Source organism: Anomaloglossus baeobatrachus, chromosome 4, assembly GCF_048569485.1.
Source record: "Anomaloglossus baeobatrachus isolate aAnoBae1 chromosome 4, aAnoBae1.hap1, whole genome shotgun sequence".
Classification (NCBI taxonomy): Eukaryota; Metazoa; Chordata; class Amphibia; order Anura; family Aromobatidae; genus Anomaloglossus; species Anomaloglossus baeobatrachus.
In genome coordinates, this window is record NC_134356.1 from 429,890,699 (window position 1) to 429,916,053 (window position 25,355).

Here is a 25,355-nt window from a genome sequence, read left to right on the forward strand (position 1 = left end):
ACCAGTGTGAGCAGGGAGCAGGGAGCCGCGCACACTAAGCGCTGGCTCCTTGCTCTCCTAGCTACAGTACACATCGGGTTAATTAACCCGATGTGTAATGCAGCTACATGTGCAGAGAGCAGGGAGCCTCGCACACTGAGCGCTGGCTCCTTGCTCTCCTAGCTGCTGTACACATCGGGTTAATTAACCCGATGTGTACAGCAGCTACATGTGCAGAGAGCCGGAGCCGGCAGCACAGGCAGCGTGAGAGCTGCGGAGGCTGGTAACTAAGGTAAATATCGGGTAACCACCTTGGTTACCCGATGTTTATCTTGGATACAGCTTACCTCAGCTGTCAGACGCCGGCTCCTGCTCCCTGCTCGCTTCATTTGTCGCTCTCTTGCTGTCACACACAGCGATCTGTGTGTCACAGCAGGAGAGCGGCTTTGAAGAAAACGAACCAGGGCTGTGTGTAACGAGCAGCGATCTCGCAGCAGGGGCCAGATCGCTGCTCAGTGTCACACACAGCGAGATCGCTAATGAGGTCACTGCTGCGTCACAAAAAGCGTGACTCAGCAGCGATCTCGGCAGCGAGCTCGCTGTGTGTGAAGCACCCATTACCTTTATCAGCTCTGCCACATGCTTGAGCTAACTCTGATTGTGCTACAACTGTTGCACTGAGTAACAAAGTGATACAATATTATAATCGGGGTCTTTTTGCCTAAATCATGCTGCTTTCAGATTAAATAGCAAAAACCTGCTCACAGACTTCCTTTTAACAGGCAAAATGTGATAGTATCACTTAGGCCCCCTTCACACGCAAGTGAAAAACACGTGCGTGTCTTACGTTCCGTTTTTCGGGTCCGTGTTCCGTATTTTATGTCCTTTTCTCTGGTACGTGTGACATGCGTGTGATGGTGTATGATAGCCGTGTGTGCGTGTGGAATGTCCGTGTGTACGTGAGATACGTACGTGTAATGTCCGTGTGTTGTCCGTGTGAAATGATCTGTATGTGATGCACAATGACGTTGCTACATGCCCGCTGACAGGAGACAGACAGAGTCGCGCGATGAGAATGAACTCGGGTGAACTGCACCCGACTTCATTGTTATACAGCGGCTCTGTCTGTGTGTCGTGTACTGATTAGCGGTCACCCGTGAAGGACTCACCGGTGACCGCTAATCCCCTGAGTGACTGAAGTGAGCAGCGCGATTAGCGCTGCTGTCACTCAGGCTACCTGCGGCCAGCTGGAGTCCTCCACCCGAGACCGCAACTCACCTGTGACTTCATTACTGATCGCGCACCTCACTTCAGTCAATCGGGCGACTTGCTGTCACAGTTGGAGGAACCAGCGGTGGCCGCGAGTAACCTTGGTGACATCATTGCTGATCGCGCGACTCACTTCAGTTGCTGTGTGGAGCTGACAGGAGTGGCGGTGTTCTTCTGCAGGTCTTGTCAGCTTGATGTAGCTGAGCTGAGAGAGTCGCGGGACCTCTGTGGATTACACCAGACATGGATGGGTTTTTGGGGCTTAATAAAGTGGTGAACGAGGGTGTTTGTTATTGTTTATTATTTCAAATAAAGGATTTTTTGACTGTGTGTGTTTATTTACTTTAACTTACAGGTTAATCATGGAAGGTATCTTGGGGAGACGATTGCCATGATTAATCTAGGACTTAGTGGCAGCTATGGGTTGCTGCCATTAACTCCTTATTACCCCGATTGCCACAGCACCAGGGCAATTCGGGATGAGTTGGGTAGAGTCCCGGAACTGTTGCATCTTATGTATGCGGCAATTCCGGCCAGCTGCTGGCTGATATTGTTAGGCTGGGGGGCTTCCCATAGCGTGGAGCTCCCCATCCTGAGAATTCCAGCCTTCAGACGTGTGGCTTTACCCTGGCTGGTATCCAAATTGGGGGGGACCGCACGTCGTTTTTTTTTAATTATTTTTTTTTACTGCTCGATATAGACCCGCCCACCGGCAACTGTGATTGATTGCAGTGAGACAGCTGTCACTCAGCGTGGGGGCGTGTCTAACTGCAACCAATCATAGGCGCTGGTGGGCGGGGAAAGCAGTGAATACGAAATTGAATAATGAGCGACCGGCATTTTCAAAATAGTAAACGCCGCCAGAGCTTTTTTAACAGCTGTGCAGCGCCGCGCTGGTGATCGGGGATCGGTGAGTATGAGAGAGGGGTAGAGACCAACCGACGGACTGAGGGAGATTGACTGACATACACAGAAAAAAAAATTGACCAACATCGCTTCAAAAAAGCACAAAATGGACACGAACCATACGGAGATGCATCCATGTCACGTACGTGTGCTCACGGACCCATTGAGTTTAATGGGTGCGTGTCTGCGTCTCCCGTGAGGAAAACTGACATGCATCCGTGTTTTACGGACAAACAAACGTATCACGTACACGGACACACGCACCGTATGGAATAACGCACGTGTAACTCTATACATTGATTAACATTGGAGTACGTGTGTCCATGTCTTCGGTACGTGCAGGAACGGTCCTAACACTTACCGGAGACACGTGCGTGTGAAGGGGGCCTAAAACTGTATTGGATTTAAGATTGCACTGGCTTAACTTGCACCAAATTCACTTAGAGGTCTGTGCCTCTCAATGTTTTAAGCACCTGCAATGATGCCTTAAGAAAGAAAATACTAAACTACAAAGCTTCTCCTATCCATTAAAAATGTAGTCACATATTGCGCACAGACACTGTCTGCGATTTTGAAGGGCCCATAAACTTGATGAGATAATTTTGATCCATGATTCAGATGAAATATGGACATGGCTGGTTGTGGACCACAAAACAAGACAGACATGTGAGCAGCCTTATTGACTGTAATGTGCACATGTTCTGTTTGGGTAAAACACAGATAGTACGCATACATGACTCAGGACTAATGAATGAGTCTGATGTGCCTCCCTAGGGCGTAGATAGGACTTCAGAGGAACAAAAAATGAATGGTATTCATGTGAGCTTTGTACCAGATAGAGGAGAGACAAGAACTGCCAGAGCAAAGGGGAGCAGTGAGGCCTATTCCAGATTGTAACGAGTGCTTGTGCTTTGCTTTGGTTCAGGCAAACCTGTTGGCCATTATAAAATTGTAAGTTTGTTGAAATCTTCACACTCGTTGCTTTATGTATCACAGTTGTAACCATCAAGCTTGTGTCCCCCTGCCATCCCTGACTGTGGACCCACCAAGGCCTATTTCACCATAACTATATTTAAAGGTTTATTGATTGCTCTCAGTGAGAGAAACAAAATTAAAATTTTGTAGTTGTGATACCTTTTAATGGCTAACTAAAATAAAATATATGATGATGTTATAAAGCAAGCTTTTCAGACATGTCAGGTCTCTTCCTCAGGCATGGTATGACAAAATCTGAAGAAACACAAATATATACACAAACAGAGCAGAGGGATGGCATAATAAAATACATTTAAATAAACAACATTTAAATGTATTTTATTATGCCATCCCTCTGCCCTGTTTTGTGTATATATTTGTGTTTCTTCAGATTTTTTGTCATATCATGCCTGAGGAAGAGACCTGAGATGCCTCGAAAGCTTGCTTTATAACATCATCATATTTTATTTTAGTTACAAGTAAAATATATCTTTGTACCGTGTTAGCCAGTAGAGATAAAAAAATTGTTTAAAAGAACAGAGAGTCCTCAGTGGTTGATACCTTTTAATGGCTAACTGAAAAGATGGTAATAATTGCAAGCTTTCGAGACTACTCAGGTCTCTTCATCAGGCATGGTATAACACAAAATCTGAAGAGTCACATATTTATACACAACAGGACTTAGAATAGTGCAGTAAAAAAAAAAAAAAAAAAAAGAACAAGTTATATGAAACAGTTCTGTTTCATATAACTTGTTCTTTTTTTTTTTTTTTTTTTACTGCACTATTCTAAGTCCTGTTGTGTATAAATATGTGACTCTTCAGATTTTGTGTTATACCATGCCTGATGAAAAGACCTGAGTAGTCTCGAAAGCTTGCAATTATTACCATCTTTTCAGTTAGCCATTAAAAGGTATCAACCACTGAGGACTCTCTGTTCTTTTAAACAATTTTTTTATTTTAGTTAGCCATTAAAAGCTATCACAACTACAAAATTTCAATTTTGTTTCTCTCACTGAGAGCAATCAATACTTTTTCAACTGGCTAACACGGTACCAAAACCTTTTTCTTTTAACTATATTTAAAGGGGCATAGCAGCGTGCATTTTTATTCTAAAAGGCTTCAGTCCATCACATTAACCCCTCCATAAAGACCCCTTTTACAGACTGTTAAAACCATCAGATTAGCTTAGAGAGTCTGTGAACTGTTCTGTGCAGAAAAATAAAGTGGGCACCTTCTGGGCGCTTGTGATCAAACACATCAACCGCAGATTCCTCAGTCATGCAATCTTAGTTGCAATTCTAATCTTTCTTATAGCCCTGTTTTGAGCGATCAGAGCTACTGACAAATTTCTAAACCTGACAGCCATTTTAGCTTTGCCTCCCTGCACATTGATCTCTGCACAGGCCACAGAGCACGCTCACAACAATCTACCTCTGAGGTCAGTCTATTCTGAATGCATCATATCATAATTTCAGCAAAATAAATATAGATCTCATGCCCCTGTGCTATTTTTTAACGCTTCACAAGTCAACCTGCAGTACGTTTTTGAAATCCGCAACATAACAGTTTCTCTTGATGTAAACAGTCGTTTTATTTGCTGATTTTCCCCATAGACTTGAATGAGATGTGGAAAATTCACAGGTAAAAAATGCATATATACATTTTTAGCTGGTTTCCACAGCTGAGATGCAGTAAAAACACATGAAGTCTGCACATGATTATGTCAATAGAGGTTTATCAAAGCCAAATACCAGGATGTATTCAAAACAAGGTGATTTTAATTAAAGCATTTACTCAAGAGATCTAAATTAGCTAACAAGTGCAGAAGTGCTGCATCATCAATAATGCACCAAATATCATTGTGAGACCTTAACCTAAAGGTTGGGGAAGAGGTTTCAGGCACCCTATACACATAGGGATGATCGGCCAGTCCCACCAAAATCTGAGGGTTTTTCCTACATCAAGGACATGTATGGTCACCTTAACTCTGTGTCTTGTGAATTAAGTGTTAACGTGTACAATACACTATTCTATTTGTAATATTGTCAGAGGAATTAGCACACTTACTATGATAAGGATGATTGTTGGACAACACGTCTAGGGAAACTTTGAAACATTACTATTTTAGATTAGAGCTGTCAGCATAGAAATGAATGTGTGCCCATTGAATTTCTATGCTGTCTATCATGCGCTCATTGCCGGCTTGTATCTTTTCCTTCAGTCCATACTCTTGGTTAACAGAGGTTATTTTTATACTTGCAAGAAAAAAGCTGTAGTGCTAATGGCTCTATTATAAAACCGTCAGTAACCAGCAAGTCTGGAGAATGATAAAGTACAGAAAGGGAGGGTGAGAATTAAAATGTTATTCCCAAAATTAGAATGTATCCCATATCTATTGGATAGAAGATATCTTGCTGATCGCTGGTCGTCCAACCACTTGGAACCCAGGGTTCCCAAGAATGAGGCTCTGAGCACTGTCTTGAATGTTGCATAGGTACAATGCTCAGACTCCTCTCAAATAATTGTCTATTTACATAGCATTAGTTGAAAAAAGGCCTAGGTCCATCTAGTTTAACCTTCCTCCACCAGTTATACATTTTGTCACTAAGTCACTTATGACCAACAATGTTGTGTGTACTGAGGAAATCTTCCAGCCCTTTTTTAAAAGCTGTTATAGTATCTGCCATTACTACCTCTTGTGGTAGGGCATTCCACAGTCTGGCTGCTCTAACTGTAAAGAACCCTTTCCTATTTAGCTGCCGGATTCGCCTTTCTTCCACTCGCAGTGAGGGCCCCCTGATCCTTAGTACTGTCTTTGGAAGGAATAAGTCATGTGCCAGTCCTTTATATTGACCACACATGTATTTATACATATAAATGAGATCTCCTCTGAGACGTCTTTTTTCTAAGCTAAACATATCTAACTTTTTCAACCTCTCATCGTATCTGAGGCCTTCCATTCCTTGTAATAGTCTAGTTGCCCGCCTTTGAACTGACTCTAACTTCTGAATGTCCTTTTTAAAATGTGGAGCCCAAAACTGGATCCCATATTGTAGATGTGGCCTTACTTTAAAGAGGGGTAATTTGAGAAAGCAGCATTTGTCTATGAGAATACCTGAGAATGCATGGTCTAAGCTTTCGGCTATTTCCATTAGACCCATAGATAAAGAATAGAGTGGAGACTGACCATGCTCACCTACGTTCCATTCAAGAGAGGACTTTGGAGAACGTCGCTCTTGCAATTACTGTGGCCAAAGCTAACTTTTGGCAATAATCCTTTAAAATACGAAACATTGGGTAGGAAGATAGTTTAGAATGTTGGTAAACTTTATAGTAGTCAACCTAAGGGGTATCAGTATAACATACATCATGTCATGAATGTCATTTATTGGAAGCAATCATAGGATCATGTGAGACATTCATAAAAAAAAATGCTTCTTTAACTCTTAAACTGCTTTCTTCTTCTGCTTTTATTTTTTCAGCCCAGTAAGTACTTTTTAACAGGCATAATCTTTCACCAAAATTATTCTTTTCTACTTCAAAATTGTCACGTTTTTCCATAATAGTCACTTCATAATTGTATCCCTAAGACTATACAGTATTAATTTCTCCAATGATGCATTTCTATTAGTTCCCAGGTTTCATCTGACCTTCTTATCATTGTATTTATTATTCAGAACATCATTGTTTGAGATTTTGTATGTAAAGGCCCTGTCACACACAGAGATAAATCTGCGGCAGATCTGTGGTTGCAGTGAAATTGTGGACAATCAGTGCCAGGGTTGTGGCTGTGTACAAATGGAACAATATGTCCATGATTTCACTGCAACCACAGATCTGCCAAAGATTTATCTGTGTGTGTGACGGGGCCTTTAGAGATCAGTGAAGGTCTGTCCTTGGCAGCAATTCATTGAATGGTGTAATGCATGTTCAGTAGGAGGCTACCTGCAGTCATAGTTTTCCATTTTTTTTTACATATTTGCTGTTTAAACCTTGGTAATTAAGGGGTATATCTGAGAGTTAAAAAAAAAAAAAAGTGCGTAAGCACTAACATGCTCACCTACCTGCTTGTTGTGCTCGGCGCCATTCACCACCAGCGCAGAGTAGTCACTGACCGCTCCTGCCAGGGATATAAGGGCTTTGTCAGCAGAGCAGAGGCTTCTTTTCAGCTTTACGCCCCCTTCACATGTCAGTGATTCCGGTACGTATGACGCCATTTTTATATGAACCAAAATCACGGATATACACAGACCCATTAAAATCAATGGGTCTGCGCACACATCAGTGACTTCTCACGGACTGTGTGTCTATGTGGCGCATATGCGTCTCCGTGTGTTCCGCACGGAGATAAGTCCATTTTTCTTTGGCAGCATTGATGTAACACGGACCACACAGTGATGTGATCTGTGTGACATGTAACGTGTCTTTGAAATAAAATGATTTTCTATACTCACCTGTCTCTAGCGCTGCTGTTTTCGGCACTGCTGTCTCTTGCTTCAGGGCCCGCTCATTATGCTCATTGCATATTCACTGTACCGCGGACCCGGAAGCAAGTGTGACCACAACGCCAGAGATATCAGCACCATGGACAGCAGTGACGGAAACAAGTGAGTAAAAAGTTCCTATCATGGAGAACATATGTGTGCTAAAATCACGGCACACCTTCAACACATCCGTGAAAAACGTGTGTGTTTTTCACTGACGTGTGAAAGAGGCCTTAACCTGTAGACGGGTCAGGACAGCCAACGTCCTGCTGATTGACAACCAGTTTTCTGCTGCCTAACTGGGAGAGCCAGCTGTGAGTCAGCATGACGTCAGCAGTCCCTCCCCATCTACAGAGCAGAGCGGATGAGAAGCCGCTGCTCTGTTGTCTCAGCGACAGCGGAAACTGCAGAATCTCTGCTCTGTGACCACTCTGCCGGTAGAGATCGGCGATGGGCACAACATGCAGGTAGGTAACAGCTACCTGCCTGCTAGTTCTTAGGCACATTTTTTTTTTTGTAAAGTTCTGGATATACCTTTTAAGAGATCTGGTGTTTAATATGTAACTGTTGTTCCTGGTGACTTTTCAGAATAAACATGAAGATGAAAAATAGCGCTTTTTCTGGCAATTTTCTGCACTTTTAACCAGTTTTCACACTTTGCCAACACCGTCCCTAATAATTAGTTGTCCTTTAGCTTGGATCCAGAGTGGGTAGACACTGATTGGTACAATGTCGGCTATACAAAGCACATATAGAGAAGTGGAGATCTTTTTACCCTAAGGCTCCTTTCACATTGCGTTTTTCCCTACGTCCACAGGTCCCGTCAGAGGATCCGTCTGAACCGCCCCTCCCCCACTCTGCAAAGCGTGTTCTGGACGCATGCGCCCGGCAGGGCTATTCACTGTAATGGAGCGCACTGCGTTAGCGTGTGCTCTGTTTTGTGCCATTTTTGCACATATACGTTTTCTGCAGAAGGACAACCGAATGTAGTCCACTACGTTCAGGTGTCCGTCTGCAGAAAACGTATAAGTGCAAAAATGGCACAAAACAGAGCACACGCTAACGCAGTGCGCTCCATTACAGTGAATAGCCCTGCCGGGCGCATGCATCCAGAACACGCTTTGCAGAGTGGGGGAGGGGCGGTTCGGACGGATCCTCCGACGGGACCTGTGGGCGTAGGGAAAAACGCAATGTGAAAGGAGCCTAACTCTGTGGCAGATGCTCGAAAGCAGTAACAGCTTGGAGGAGATTATACAGCAGTACTAAGCAGTGTAGCTGTAAAATCCAATACTGGAGAGAAACTGTTAAACACTTTCTAAAAACAAGCAGCGCTTCATCTGTGTGTCTTTCTGCTTCAGTCTCACTCCCGCCCCCCTATTTCTCCTCACCTCCATAGACTTATTAGGCAGCGACTGTAATCTGATCCCTCAGTCAGCTGATAATTTATCTTTGCTGAAGGAAGATTCAGGCAGTGAATTCAAAGAAAACGATCATCGTAGAAGGGAGAAAGAGAGGATTGTGATAAGTGGTTTAAAAGCATTTCTCTCTAATAAGATTTATTATAGAGTTTCTTATCTTCACTTGTGGTATTGATTTATGAAAAAATTATACAAGTTTTATTCTTTAACTTGAACTTAATCTATATTTTATTTAATCTGCGTTTTCAATAGAGACAACTCCAGTGCATTCATTGGGGACAGTTCTTTGATGATAAGACTTACAAATTGTAATGAAGAAAAATGTAAAAATGATCCATTACTTAAAACTATATACCTATACATTATTCCATGATAAACCTTATTGGCTCATCTCATATAAGTAATTAATTGCCTAATGAAAGTGTTAGTCCACACTTAACCATTTTTAAGACTCCTGCGTGTTGTCAGTATATAGAAATATTCTTATTTACATTTAGAAGCTGAAAACCTGTCTAGAACTAAAACCTATATATAATCACTAAATTATCTTTTGTAAATGGATGATGTAAGCCGTATAATGTTCTTGTGTACCCTGTATCTTTACACGATGTTGGCATGATGTTAGACAGTTACCTGGCATATTAATTGCAGGATGTTGTGGAATTGAAAAATAAATCTTATAGTTTCTCCAAATGTTACATAAGAGGTAACATTAAAGTGTTCTAGTACTTTACAGTCAGCTGTGGAAATAATGAACTGAGCAGTTATTTGTCACGATAAATTGCAAGGAATAGAGGAAGAGGCAGAAGATACTTTTTAAATATTGTTTCTGCTTTCAGTTCAAACCCAACCCAGGTTCCAGAATGTCTAATCCAGTTGTTTTATACCACTATGCATGTATAGTTAGGTCCAGAAATATTTGGACAGTGACACAAGTTTTGTTATTTTAGCTGCTTACAAAAACATGTTCAGAAATACAATTATATATATAATATGGGCTGAAAGTGCACACTCCCAGCTGCAATATGAGAGTTTTCACATCCAAATCAGAGAAAGGGTTTAGGAATCATAGCTCTATAATGCATAGCCTCCTCTTTTTCAAGGGACCAAAAGTAATTGGACAAGGGACTCTAAGGGCTGCAATGAACTCTGAAGGCGTCTCCCTCGTTAACCTGTAATCAATGAAGTAGTTAAAAGGTCTGGGGTTGATTACAGGTGTGTGGTTTTGCATTTGGAAGCTGTTGCTGTGACCAGACAACATGCGGTCTAAGGAACTCTCAATTGAGGTGAAGCAGAACATCCTGAGGCTGAAAAAAAAGAAAAAATCCATCAGAGAGATAGCAGACATGCTTGGAGTAGCAAAATCAACAGTCGGGTACATTCTGAGAAAAAAGGAATTGACTGGTGAGCTTGGGAACTCAAAAAGGCCTGGGCGTCCACGGATGACAACAGTGGTGGATGATCGCCGCATACTTTCTTTGGTGAAGAAGAACCCGTTCACAACATCAACTGAAGTCCAGAACACTCTCAGTGAAGTAGGTGTATCTGTCTCTAAGTCAACTGTAAAGAGAAGACTCCATGAAAGTAAATACAAAGGGTTCACATCTAGATGCAAACCATTCATCAATTCCAAAAATAGACAGGCCAGAGTTAAATTTGCTGAAAAACACCTCATGAAGCCAGCTCAGTTCTGGAAAAGTATTCTATGGACAGATGAGACAAAGATCAACCTGTACCAGAATGATGGGAAGAAAAAAGTTTGGAGGAGAAAGGGAACGGCACATGATCCAAGGCACACCACATCCTCTGTAAAACATGGTGGAGGCAACGTGATGGCATGGGCATGCATGGCTTTCAATGGCACTGGGTCACTTGTGTTTATTGATGACATAACAGCAGACAAGAGTAGCCGGATGAATTCTGAAGTGTACCGGGATATACTTTCAGCCCAGATTCAGCCAAATGCCGCAAAGTTGATCGGACGGCGCTTCATAGTACAGATGGACAATGACCCCAAGCATACAGCCAAAGCTACCCAGGAGTTCATGAGTGCAAAAAAGTGGAACATTCTGCAATGGCCAAGTCAATCACCAGATCTTAACCCAACTGAGCATGCATTTCACTTGCTCAAATCCAGACTTAAGACGGAAAGACCCACAAACAAGCAAGACCTGAAGGCTGCGGCTGTAAAGGCCTGGCAAAGCATTATGAAGGAGGAAACCCAGCGTTTGGTAATGTCCATGGGTTCCAGACTTAAGGCAGTGATTGCCTCCAAAGGATTCGCAACAAAATATTGAAAATAAAAATATTTTGTTTGGGTTTGGTTTATTTGTCCAATTACTTTTGACCTCCTAAAATGTGGAGTGTTTGTAAAGAAATGTGTACAATTCCTACAATTTCTATCAGATATTTTTGTTCAAACCTTCAAATTAAACGTTACAATCTGCACTTGAATTCTGTGGTAGAGGTTTCATTTCAAATCCAAAGTGGTGGCATGCAGAGCCCAACTCGCGAAAATTGTGTCACTGTCCAAATATTTCTGGACCTAACTGTATCTATGAGATACCCATTCCTCTACTCTCCTTATTCTTTTGTTGCCTTTGCCTTCCCCTTTCAGCTTATATCAACCAAACAGGATATTGCTTACATTTCTTGTCCTTCCCTGGTGGAATTTTCATCAAGAATTGCACCTGTTAGGATTTAGCTCTGCTTTCCAGTTCTAGCATTCGTCACATGACCACAAGTATGTAAACTGAATAGTCAACTTTCGACTAGATTCTTCTCTGCTTCTCTCATCAGAACATTGAGACAATTAGATGAGAGTCTAGTTGGTACATGATAACATGTAGGACATGTTGTATAGCAGTAGCAGAGAGGTGCCCACTGTACAGTGTATCTTTGACACTACCAGTATATACCTCTATAACCTGTATACTTTGTAGTATCTTCTGAAAGTTAAGCATCTGGTGGCCAATTGACTAGATACACCCTCCTAACATTTATATTTTCTTGTTCCTGGGAAACCCAACTAATAGTCACATCAATGTTGTACTGAAAGGGAATCTGTCAGGATGTTTTTGCTTTGTAGCCTGAAGCCTGCATGCTGTAAGAGTTAACATGCAGTTTACAGCCAGCCATCTCATATCTCAAAGTCTGTTTTTGTTTACCTGCAATGTTAGTTCAAGCCTCTTAGCTTTATCAGTAGTAGACTGAGGAGCATGTGAGCTCAGGTCTGACTCTGCCCCCTTCTGTGATTAGCAGCTTCTGTCTATAGAAATGTACACTGATAGCCTGTTGTGGACCAGGGCAGCTCCTAGATCTCTGAAACACATGAAAAATAATATGCCAGTGATCTAAGTGATACATCGTTAGAATCAAAATCTCTTTGCCTACATCATGCTGCTCTCAGAGTAGGTCGCAAAAATTTGCTGACAGATTCCCTTTAAAGTGCAAACCCCGGGATAGCACTTACATGTTTTATAAAGTCCGAAAGACTTGCCGTTTACATCTTTAATTTATATCAATCCTAATGTATTGTTTATCTTTTTTTTTATCATTTTTCTTTCCTTTAATTTACCATGATGTTCATATTGCCGTCTTGCAAATTAATCATTATTTGATACTTTTCAGATTAGATAGTCTATTATAATTATGTAATATTTATTGTGTAAAATTGAATTTTCAATGAAAAGAAAAAGGGTTTTAAGCGTTCTCGAAAAATCTTTAAAGACGTTGTGACGTCTTCTGGAGAACACCACTCCTCTGATTCCCGGTGTCCTTCTTGCCAGGGAGGCGGAGTGCTCCTGAGGATTGACAGTTTGGACCAAGGGCATGGCAGTGCTGCTGGCTCAAAATGTCTGATACTGCAAGCCGATGCCTTTACAGCATTGGAGGAGCGCCAAGGCACTCAGTGCCTATTAACCCTTTACAGGACCATTGACAGTTTCCCATCTTATAGAATTGTAATGTATCCATAGAAATCGGATGCCATACTGATGGTCTGTATGGCATCCAATTTTTTTCTCATACTGTACCAATTTCGGAGTCAAATGTTAGCATATGTTAGCATACTGCAATTTTTTCTTTCATGCAGCTGAGAAAAAAATGATATGCATTGCCTCATTGGTCCGAGTGCAATAGCTTTTATCGGATTGCACTCTTCCAAGTTATACACTCATTTTACCAAACCTTAGGCTGCGTGCCCACGAACAGGGTTCACAGCGTTTTGGACGCAGCATGTTTTCCTGGGTCCAAAACGCTACGTTGTTCAGTACAAGCACAGTGGATGGGTTTTCTAGGAATCCCATGCCCGCTGTGAATGTTTTTCTTGCAGCATGAATGGACATGGCTACTCGAGCTGCAGCATGTGAATTTATGCTGCAGTGCTGTGAGTGTTCTCCGCTGAGAGAACAGAGAGAAAGACCACATCTGCTTGAACTCTGATCCTGGACACAGGCAGCTGCGGTCTCTGTGCCCTGCAGGAGAGGACATGCTGCGTCCAGAATGCAGCTTGTGTGGATCGTGGGCACGTACCCTTAGACTACCCATACTCAGCTGGGGATGGCAGTAATGACTGCTCAGTGTCATCTGCTTCATTTCATACTTTTATGAAAATATTTCATACAATGCAATTTCCAGAATTCAGTTTCTAAACAAATTTTAACATAAATTGAGGCAAATGTAGGCTATTTGTCATCGAGCAAAGGCACGTGAGTTTAAAAGAGATGCAATATCTCAACCCACACACGTGCATTGTGTTGGTCGCTTACTATAACTGAATTGTCACCTACTCTACCATGTTCTTTTTTTTAACGTAATCACAATAATGGTGACAGCTGATGTATCACCGATACCATCTAAAATGTTTGAGGAGGGTCTTCATTTACACCAGCTAATGTGTGTTGTTGGCTTTATGTGTAATATATGTGCAAACGACCTCCTTGCTTTCGGACCTGTTGTTATTACTTAAGATTTATGCACGTTAGTAAAGTTAAATTGACTTTGTCCAATTAAAATCACAGAAATGGAAACTTTAATAACTCTGATTCTAATACATTATGCTATTGTCACAGTAGAAGACTCGAAACCTTGACTCTTGCTGCCATGAAATGACTTTCCAGCTTGTTCGGTTATGATTATATCCAGTGTCCAGCCATAAATCTGAGGGTTGTCCCTTTAACTGCGTTTTGTCTCATTTTTTGACTTTTTCTATTTGCAGTGCTGAGTATTGGTGAAGGCGGATTTTGGGAAGGATCAGTGAAGGGTCGGAGTGGATGGTTTCCAGCAGACTGTGTAGAGGAAGTGCAGATGAGGCAGCCAGATCCACGTCAAGGTATGACAAGTAGAGTGGTACCCTATGGGAAGACCTGGTGGGACCTGTATAGAAAATTCTGGCCACAGGCATATATTGTTGGATGATTATATATTTCTTTTGTAATGATTTTGTTAGAAAGTATCAGTGGGTACTTCTAAGCTGTGCAATCACACTTCATTGTGTCTTACACATAAACGGCTCTGTCTTTTAGAAACGCGTGAAGATAGGACAAAGCGTCTGTTCAGACATTACACAGTTGGATCATATGACTCCTTCACTTCTCATAGGTAAAATCCGTTTATCATACAGTTATTCTCAGTTTTCCAAAATCCAAGGACAAATGATTAAAGGTGCGTCTATACCTGACAACCAGGGGCACTAAGTAACCACCGATCAGCTACTTGTTTTTCTGATCAGCGGTCATTTAATAGCCCATTTACAGAGACCGACCTGACTTCAGAATGATCAGTATGGATAGGCTGTTGCGTTGTTCTTGGCAGCACAGATCTTGTGTACACAGCACAATGAGCTGCTGAGAATCTTTTGTGTCACACCAGACTGCAAGACTAGTGACTTGCTTTTTATCATATCATGAAACTAGTGTTATTTGGAATTCTTGTTCACAATAATTTTGCTGTAGAAATGCAAAGCTGCCGCCTGAACAACAGACAACCCAGGCAGCGGCTTATCTTCAGTGAGTAGGCATGTAAAACCCGGCATGCCCAATCCTCCTTTCTACCTGCATCTGTGAGGACAGTGACTGCTGAAAGAACGGATGGGGCCAATGTTGATTAAATACGTATGAATACAAGTAGTAGAGCTCACCAATGTTATGGTGATTCCAATTTGGTATTTAGTTGCTATACGTCAAAGTTTATGCACAATGCTCAGATGTGTAGTAAGATGGAGGCGTTCTGATATACAGTACACAAGCTTCTCTTACATTTTTCATGTAATTGATCTGTCATGTGAACTTTTGCAGTGATTATGTCATCCAGGAGAAGGTTGCACGGCTGCAGAAGAGAGAGCTGGAGGGATTTGGTTTTGTATTAAGAGGAGCAAAAGGTATGTCCACATAGTGAATTCATGATTACTTACCTTTATACTCCATAAATGATTGTAGCTGCCTCATTATATAATGAGAGCCTTACATAGACTGCTGAAAGAGCTCCCCAGATGAGGAAATCCGTTTCCACCACCATTATAACAGTTTGCCAAGATGGAAACAACAAACCTAGTTTGTTCCTTTGATATCACCAGCCTCAGCCACCACTAGACTGGGGCCAGAAATGTATCTAAGCCGGGGTGTGGGAGTATTGCTATATATGCTTGATAAAGCCCAATTGTAGGGTGAAACGTTGCCTGACTTGGAGGATTAAAGAAAAATTGAAGAAACCCTATAACACTATACAGTTTTGTTTAAACAGATTCCCATTAACAACAATAGGACTCTTTCTGTGTTTCTTTCTTCTCAGCTTTTTTCAATATTAATGTTATGTTCCCACAATAAGTATAAAGCTGCTTTTTTTTATACCTCCTGGCATTTCAATTGACAAAATGTTACTAATAGTGTGGATTTCCTGTGCTTTTCATTTCCTTCTGCAGTGCATTAGCATTTTTTTACCAGCAAATTATTCACATCTAATGAAATTACAGGGGGAAAATACGCACATAAAACTCAGTGTACGCGTAAGAGAAATTGGCATGTTGCGGATTTCAAACACCGTTTACGCTGAGTGAAAAACGAGCACGGTGGGTATGAGATTTCTATAAATTCCTTCCACTTGTCTGGAACTCCATGGAAAAATATTTTAGAGGTATAGCGGCCGCTGCAAATATCAGGGAGCCAAGATGTAGAGAAGTATCAAAATTTATTGGCACAACACATTTCCAGGACATCAGTCCGATTGATCAGGTACTAATAAAATGTCCTTACAAGGATCTTTTATATGTATAACATTACATCAATAATTCAGCATAATTACAACAATTGGTGACACCAAATGGCCAATTACTCAATCCTAAAACAGCAAAAATAAAAAACACCAAGAAAGCCGATTCATTCTACAATTTACATACAAATAAATATACTGTATATATTACTTGTATCCTTATTTATACAAGCATAATGCAAAAGTTGCCCTATATAATAATATTAATGTAACAATAGAAATTTTATATAAAATTCATTATTTTTGAATGCTAATCCCCAATATAATTTGGTTCTAAACATAATCTACATGCATTATCAAGGAACATTTATGCTGATTTTTGAATATTTGATCTACAAACAAAATGCTCATACAACAAGATCGCAAATTAATGCTGTTGGAAATGTTCTATGTTAAAATTACCCTATATACTATATTCATATAATAATAGAAATTATATATAATACTAGCTGTACTACCCGGCTTCGCCCGGGTTAATAACTGTTGTTAACAAAATAGAATGTATTAACATTCCCGGGATAGAATGTATAAATAGAATGTATTAACTCCCGGTATAGTAATTGTCTCTCTGTTTCTCTCCCATTCTCTGTCTGTCTCCCCCTCTGTATATATCTCTCTGTCTCTCTCTCTATCTCTTTGTCTGTCTGTCTCTTTCCCTGTCTGTCTCTGACTGTTTCTGTCTTTTTCTCCGTCTGTCTCAATCTCTTTCCCTGTATGTCCATCTATCTCTTTCCCTGTCTGTCTATCTATCTGTCACTTTCCCTGTCTGTCTCTTTCCCTGTCTATCTCTTTCCTTGTCTGTCTCTTTCCCTCTCTTTCCCTGTCTGTCTCTTTCCCTCTCTTTCCCTCTCTTTCCCTCTCTTTCCCTCTCTTTCCCTCTCTTTCCCTCTCTTTCCCTCTTTCCCTCTGTCTTTTTCCTTGTGTCTGTCTCTTACCCTGTCTGTCTCTTTCCCTTTCTTTCCCTGTCTGTCTGTTTCCATGTGTCTGTCTCTGTCTCTTTGTCTGTGTCTGTCTCTTTCCCTGTCAGTCTGTCTCTGGCTGTGTCTGTCTCTTTGTGTCTGTCTCTTACCCTCTCTATGTCTGTTTCTTACCCTGTCTGTGTCTGTCTCTTTCCCTGTCTGTGTCTGTCTCTTTCCCTGGCTGCATTGTGACACGCCAACATTCCATCTAAGGGCGTGGCTGCGCATTCTTCTGAAGTTCTAGCTGCACTGTGGCTCCCAGCTCCATTCACTTTAATGGAGGCAGGTTTTTTGGTAAATAACTGTAAAGAGCGGGGTTAAACTTTCCCCTCAAAACATAGCCTATGACGCTCTCGGGGTCCAGAAGTGTGAGTGTGCAAAATTTTGTGGCTGTAGCTGCGACGGTGCAGATGCCAATCCCGGACATACATACACACACACATACACACACACACACATACACACATTCAGCTTTATATATTAGATTTGTATACTTAGTCTACGTGTATCATTAAGAGCCATTTTGCTGGTTTCTAAAAAAAATTTTTTCTTTGCACTTGTCTGGAACTATAAGATGTAGCCCTCTTTGTGCAGTGAAAACATAGCGTAAAAAATTCACAAAAAACTCATTGTGGGAACTGAGAGGGGTAGTGTGAAGTCCAAAGTAATTTTCTTCCTAAATCTCTATTTAGTGCCATAATCTAAACTATTTCTAATGTACAGTACTTGAATTAAAAATTTTATACCGTTCCCTAACTACACTATTTAACGGCTCTTTTTATATATATACAATATATATATATATATATATATATATATATATATATATATATATTATTATGTATATATATATATATATATATATATATGTATGTATATACACAGTATATATACAGTTAGGTCCAGAAATATTTGGACAGTGACACAATTTTCGCGAGTTGGGCTCTGCATGCCACCACATTGGATTTGAAATGAAATCTCTACAACAGAATTCAAGTGCAGATTGTAACGTTTAATTTGAAGGTTTGAACAAAAATATCTGATAGAAATTGTAGGAATTGTACACATTTCTTTACAAACACTCCACATTTTAGGAGGTCAAAAGTAATTGGACAAATAAACCAAACCCAAACAAAATATTTTTATTTTCAATATTTTGTTGCGAATCCTTTGGAGGCAATCACTGCCTTAAGTCTGGAACCCATGGACATCACCAAACGCTGGGTTTCCTCCTTCTTAATGCTTTGCCAGGCCTTTAAAGCCGCAGCCTTCAGGTCTTGCTTGTTTGTGGGTCTTTCCGTCTTAAGTCTGGATTTGAGCAAGTGAAATGCATGCTCAATTGGGTTAAGATCTGGTGATTGACTTGGCCATTGCAGAATGTTCCACTTTTTTGCACTCATGAACTCCTGGGTAGCTTTGGCTGTATGCTTGGGGTCATTGTCCATCTGTACTATGAAGCGCCGTCCGATCAACTTTGCGGCATTTGGCTGAATCTGGGCTGAAAGTATATCCCGGTACACTTCAGAATTCATCCGGCTACTCTTGTCTGCTGTTATGTCATCAATAAACACAAGTGACCCAGTGCCATTGAAAGCCATGCATGCCCATGCCATCACGTTGCCTCCACCATCTTTTACAGAGGATGTGGTGTGCCTTGGATCATGTGCCATTCCCTTTCTTCTCCAAACTTTTTTCTTCCCATCATTCTGGTACAGGTTTGATCTTTGTCTCATCTGTCCATAGAATACTTTTCCAGAACTGAGCTGGCTTCATGAGGTGTTTTTCAGCAAATTTAACTCTGGCCTGTCTATTTTTGGAATTGATGAATGGTTTGCATCTAGATGTGAACCCTTTGTATTTACTTTCATGGAGTCTTCTCTTTACTGTTGACTTAGAGACAGATACACCTACTTCACTGAGAGTGTTCTGGACTTCAGTTGATGTTGTGAACGGGTTCTTCTTCACCAAAGAAAGTATGCGGCGATCATCCACCACTGTTGTCATCCGTGGACGCTCAGGCCTTTTTGAGTTCCCAAGCTCACCAGTCAATTCCTTTGTTCTCAGAATGTACCCGACTGTTGATTTTGCTACTCCAAGCATGTCTGCTATCTCTTTGATGGATTTTTTCTTTTTTTTCAGCCTCAGGATGTTCTGCTTCACCTCAATTGAGAGTTCCTTAGACCGCATGTTGTCTGGTCACAGCAACAGCTTCCAAATGCAAAACCACACACCTGTAATCAACCCCAGACCTTTTAACTACTTCATTGATTACAGGTTAACGAGGGAGACGCCTTCAGAGTTAATTGCAGCCCTTAGAGTCCCTTGTCCAATTACTTTTGGTCCCTTGAAAAAGAGGAGGCTATGCATTACAGAGCTATGATTCCTAAACCCTTTCTCCGATTTGGATGTGAAAACTCTCATATTGCAGCTGGGAGTGTGCACTTTCAGCCCATATTATATATATAATTGTATTTCTGAACATGTTTTTGTAAACAGCTAAAATAACAAACTTGTGTCACTGTCCAAATTTTTCTGGACCTAACTGTAATTTATCCTTTTTGATGATGCTTTGTTTGAGAATCCCTGTGCATGTTTGGATGCACAAACAAAGCATCATCAGGGGCAGTGGCATAGCCTCTGCCCCCTCCCTGAAACAAATCAATGACACTTGTTTCAGGGATTGGGCTAGTCCCTGCGCACTGTGTTATGTCAGCAACAGAGCGTGTCAGAGTACCTGGCGTGCAGAGACCAGTGACACCACTTGCAGGGTGTCTGCACGCCGAGTAAACCTCTTACAAGGTGCGCTCTGGTCTGTTGCAAGCTCATTACTGATCTGAGGCGGCAACAGAAAAGTGCGCTATCATTGTTCCACAACCCATAATGCACAGGGACTAGCCCAGCCCCTGAAATACACTGTGTGCAGAATTATTAGGCAAATGAGTATTTTGATCACATGATAATTTTTATACATACATATTGTCCTACTCCAAGCTGTATAGGCTTGAGAGCCAACTACCAATTAAGTAAATCAGGTGATGTGCATCTCTGTAATGAGGAGGGGTGTGGTGTAATGACATCAACAACCTATATAAGGTGTGCTTAATTATTAGGGAAATTCCTTTCCTTTGGCAAAATGTGTCAGAAGACAGATTTGACGGGCTCTGAAAAGTCCAAAATTTTGAGATGTTTTGCAGAAGGATGCAGCAGTCTTGAAATTGGCAAACTTTAGAGGCGTCATCACTGAACAATCAAGCGTTTTATGGCAAATAGCCAACAGGGTCGCAAAAAGCATGTTGGGCAAAAAAGGCGCAAAATAACTACCCATGAATTGAGGAAAATCAAGCGTGAAGCTGCCAAGATGCCATTTGCCACCAGTTTGGCCATATTTCAGAGCTGCAACGTTACTGGAGTATCAAAAAGCACAAAGTGTGCCATACTCAGGCACATGGCCAAGATAAGGAAGGCTGAAAAACGACCACCTTTGAACATGAAACATAAGATAAAACGTCAAGACTGGACCAAGAAATATCTTAAGACTGATTTTTCAAACGTTTTATGGACTGATGAAATGAGAGTGACTCTTGATGGGCCAAAGGCTGGATCAGTAAAGGGCAGAGAGCTCCATTCCGACTCAGACGCCAGCAAGGTGGAGGTGGGGTACTGGTATGGGCTGGTATCATCAAAGATGAACTTGTGAAATGAGGATGTATCGCAAAATTTGAAAAGGTTTGGGCGCCCTGGATAGATAGCTCGGGCCTGGCTTCCAGAGAGCTATAGAGATTCCGTTTGGGCCTCATATGAGTATAACCTTATTGAATTAAAGAGAATTCTTGCTTATATGTCACATATTTACAAACCCTCTTATATACCTATTTATTTCTATTCAAAGAGATGTGATTTTGATGTTATATATTATAATGCTTATTTTTGCTAAGCTGGGGGATAAGTTAGGGGGGTGGGGTAAGGGGACTGCAATCCCCAGGGTCATTATATCTGTTTTATTGGAGAACGTTTAAATAAAAGCATTTGATTTAAAAAAAAGATGAACTTGTGGGACCTTTTCAGGTTGAGAATGGAGTGAAGCTCAACTCCCAGACCTACTGCCAGTTTCTGGAAGACAACTTCTTCAAGCACTGGCTCGGGAAGAAGTCGGTATCGTTCAAGAAAAACATGATTTTCATGCAGGACAATGCTCCATCACATGCATTTAACTACTCCACAGCGTGGCTGGCCAGTAAAGGTCTAAAAGATGAAAAAATAATGACATGGCCCCCTTGTTGACCTGATCTGAACCCCAAAGAGATCCTGTGGTCCCTCATAAAATGTAAGATCTACAGGGAGGGAAAACAGTACACCTCTCGGAACAGTGTCTGGGAGGCTGTGGTGGCTGCTGCACGCAATGTTGATTGTAAACAGATCAAGCAACTGACAGAATCTATGGATGGTAGGCTGTTGAGCATCATCATAAAGAAAGGTGGCTATATTGGTCACTAATTTTTGGGGTCTTGTTTTTGCATGTCAGAAATGTTTATCTCTAAATTTTGTGCAGTTATATTGGTTTACCTGGTGAAAATAAACAAGTGAGATGGGAATATATTTGGTTTTTATTAAGTTGCCTAATAATTCTGCCCAGTAATAGTTACCTGCACAAACAGATCTCCTCCTAAGATAGCCAAAACTAAAAAAAAAACACTCCTTCTTCCAAAAATATTAAGGTTTGATATTTATGAGTCTTTTGGGTTGATTGAGAACATAGTTGTTGATCAATAATAAAAAAAACCCTTTAAAATACAACTTGCCTAATAATTCTGCACACAGTGTAATGCGGGCTTCATACGGCACGATCTATCGTGCGATTGCATGAGCGATCGTACCCGCCCCCGTTGTTTGTGCGTCACGGGCAATTAGTTGCCTGTGGCGCACAAAGTCGTTAAACCGCCGTCACACATACCTGCTGAGCGACCTCGCTGTGGGCGGCGAACAACCACTTCCTGAAGGGGGAGGGACGTTCGCCGTCACAGCGACATCACACAGCGGCCGGCCAATAGAAGCGGAGGGGCGGAGATGAGCGGGACCTCTTTCCTTCAGCATTACCGGCGGGACGCAGGTAAGCTGTGTTCATCGTTCCCGGGGTGTCACACAGAACGATATGTGCTATCCCGTGTACGATGAACAACCGGCGCAAAGTAGAATAAACGATTTTTTAAAAATGAGCGACCTGTACACGATTCGCGATTCGTAACCGATTTGCGATCGTTTACAGACGCTCATAGGTGTCACACGGGATGACGTCGAAAACCGTGACCCCAACGACATATCGCACGATAGATCGTCTCATGTGACGCCTGCATAAGTGTCACTGATGATGCTTCGTTTCGGGAAGGGAGCAAAAGCTGTGGCAGTGACCGCAACCTCTGCCTACTGATGGCGCTTTGTTTAAGTATCCCAGCATGCACAGAAATTCTCAAATGAAGCGTCATCAAAAAGGAAGTGATAAAAAATATAGAAAACCTGTAAAAAGTGTAGTTTGGAAATGGTAGGGAAATTTTAATTCAAGTATATTAGAAAATAGTTTGTATTATGGCACTAAATAGATATAGATTGAGGAGGAAAATTACTTTGGACTTCGAGCCACCCCTTTAACCTAAGAGCAGTGTTACATGATGAAAAACTCTCTAAGGCTATGTGCGCACTGAAAAATTGAATTTTCTCAAGAAAATTCCGCAGGCACTGAAAGATTACCGCACCCGTGGTAAAAAACCGAGGCAAACCGCATGCGGTTTGCCGCGGTTTGCTGTGGTTTTACCGCGGTATTGTTTGCGGTATTGCCGCGGTTTTGCCGCGTGCGGGTTGGTACATGTGCTTTATTTCATTCAATGCAATAAAGCATATTAAAAAAAAAAAAAAAAATTTCCTTCTGAGATACATAGCAGATAGATAGATAGATAGATAGATAAAGAGACAGATAGAAGAATAGATAGAGGGATAGATAGATAGAGGACAGATCGCTGCATTTCTCACGGTCGATAGTGAGTTCACATTACCGGCCGTGGGAAATGACCGGTAATTACCTCTGCTGTCTCGCTGCGAGGCTGCATTCATTCAGCGCTGTGTCAGTCGCGGCTGGATTTAAGCAGCGCAGGACCTGTGGATTACGTCGGAGCTTTGTTTCGGGAGGGGTTAATAAAAGGGTGAACGAGGCTTATTTGTGTTTTATTTAAAATAAAGGATTTTTCGGTGTCTGTGTTTTTTCACTTTACTTACGGGTTGATCATGTCAGCTGTCTCATCCGCCGCCATTAACTCCTTGTATTACCCTGACTGCCACTGCATCACGGCAGCAGGAAGAGCCGGGGACACTCCGGTACTGCCGCATATAGGATGCGACAGTCCCGGGGCAGCTGCGGGCTGATATTCTCGGCTGCGGGAGGAGGGGGCATTAACCTTGTCCCTCGCCCTCCCCAGCCTGAGAATACCGGGCCGCCGCTGTGTGCTTACCTCGGCTGGATGGTAAATATACAGCGGAGCCCACGTGGTTTTTTTTTGTATATTTCCGTTTGCTTTCTATGTGTGTTCTATACGTCTATGTCTGTGTCTGTGTTCTATGTCTGTGATGTCTGTCTGTGATCTGTGTGTGTTTACTCTCTGCTCTGCTTCCTCTTCCTGTAATGACATCACTTCCCTGCAAAACCGCAGGCAAGCGATGTACATTACCGCAGGTAAACCGTGAAATACCACAGGGAATAACGCAGGAAAACGCAGTGAACCGCACAGAATTTGCTGCCTGCGTTATTCCCTGCGGGATTTCGCGATTACATGGCAGTCAATGGAGTGAAATCCCGCAGCGACGTGCGGAAAAGAATTGACATGCAATTGTTTTTGCTGCGGGAATCCCGCAGTAAAACATGCAGCTGTCAAATTCCGCCTCATGCGCACACGATTTTTTTTCCCATAGGTTTTGCTGGTGATTCACTGCAGAGATGTTATGAACATTTTCTGCAGCGAAACATGCAGCAAATCTGCAGAAAATCCGCGGCAAAATCCGGTAAGTGCGCACAGGGCCTTAATCTCCACATTGTATCAGAGGCATACAGCATGAGCCCAGCAACCGCCACATAAAAATGAGCTAACTATATATTATATTTAAAATTGTGAAAAAAGGCAGCACACCTCTAATGTAAACAAAAAGTAATTTAATTCCATGCTTGCTATAATGTTTAGGCTCCCACAACGTGCCTTTCTCAAAATGAGGAATTTTGAGAAAGGCTTGTTGTGGGAGGCAAAAGGTCATTTACCTCAATCATGGAAGAAATGTTCTCAACTGTTTGCTTACATTAGCTAATTGCTGCCTTTTTTCACTTTTTTATATTCTTGATCAAATGGCCAGTAGATGGATGGAGAGGCTTGCACCCGAGCTTTATGGATTTATTGCTGCTGCTAATTTTTCTTTGTGTGTGTGTGTGTGTGTGTGTGTGTGTGTGTGTGTGTGTGTTCCAGAGAATTAAGTATTTCTCCCAGAAAGTTATTGCAATTATACATGATTTGTCATACACATATTTATTTCCTTAATGTGTACTGGAACAACACAAACCACAGAGAAAAAAGGGCAAATTGGAAATAATTTCACACAAAACTCCAAAAATAAGCCAGACAAAATTGTTGGCACCCTCAACTTAATATTTGGTTACACACTCTTTGGAACAAATAACTGCAATGAAATGCGTCCTATAACCATCAAGAAGAATCTTACACTTGTCAACTGGAATTTTGGACCACTCTTCTTGCCAAACTCCACCAGGTCTCTCATATTTGAAGGATGCTTTCTCCCAACGCAATTTTAAGGTCTCTCTACCAGTATTCAATGGGATTTAGATCTGGACTCATTCCTGCCACTACAGAACACTCCAGTTCTTTGTTTCCATCCATTTCTGGGTGCTTCTTGAAGTATGTTTGGGGTCATTGTCTGACCCATGAACTATGACACAAACCCAGCTTCTGACACTGGACACATAATCCTTATGTAATCTTCAGATTTTATGATGCCTCGCACACAGTGCCAGCAAATCAGCCCCAAAACACCTTTGAACCTCCACCATAT

At 41.6% G+C, this 25,355-nt stretch overlaps 1 protein-coding gene across 1 annotated transcript in view; it reads left to right on the forward strand.

Annotated features, from left to right (window-relative positions):
- Positions 1 to 25,355, forward strand: part of SHANK3 (SH3 and multiple ankyrin repeat domains 3) — a 617,492-nt gene that overhangs the window by 496,356 nt on the left and 95,781 nt on the right. The window contains 3 exon segments of the mRNA XM_075345440.1: positions 14,252 to 14,365; positions 14,559 to 14,634; positions 15,330 to 15,412. Coding sequence (XP_075201555.1) covers positions 14,252 to 14,365; positions 14,559 to 14,634; positions 15,330 to 15,412 — 273 coding nt within the window.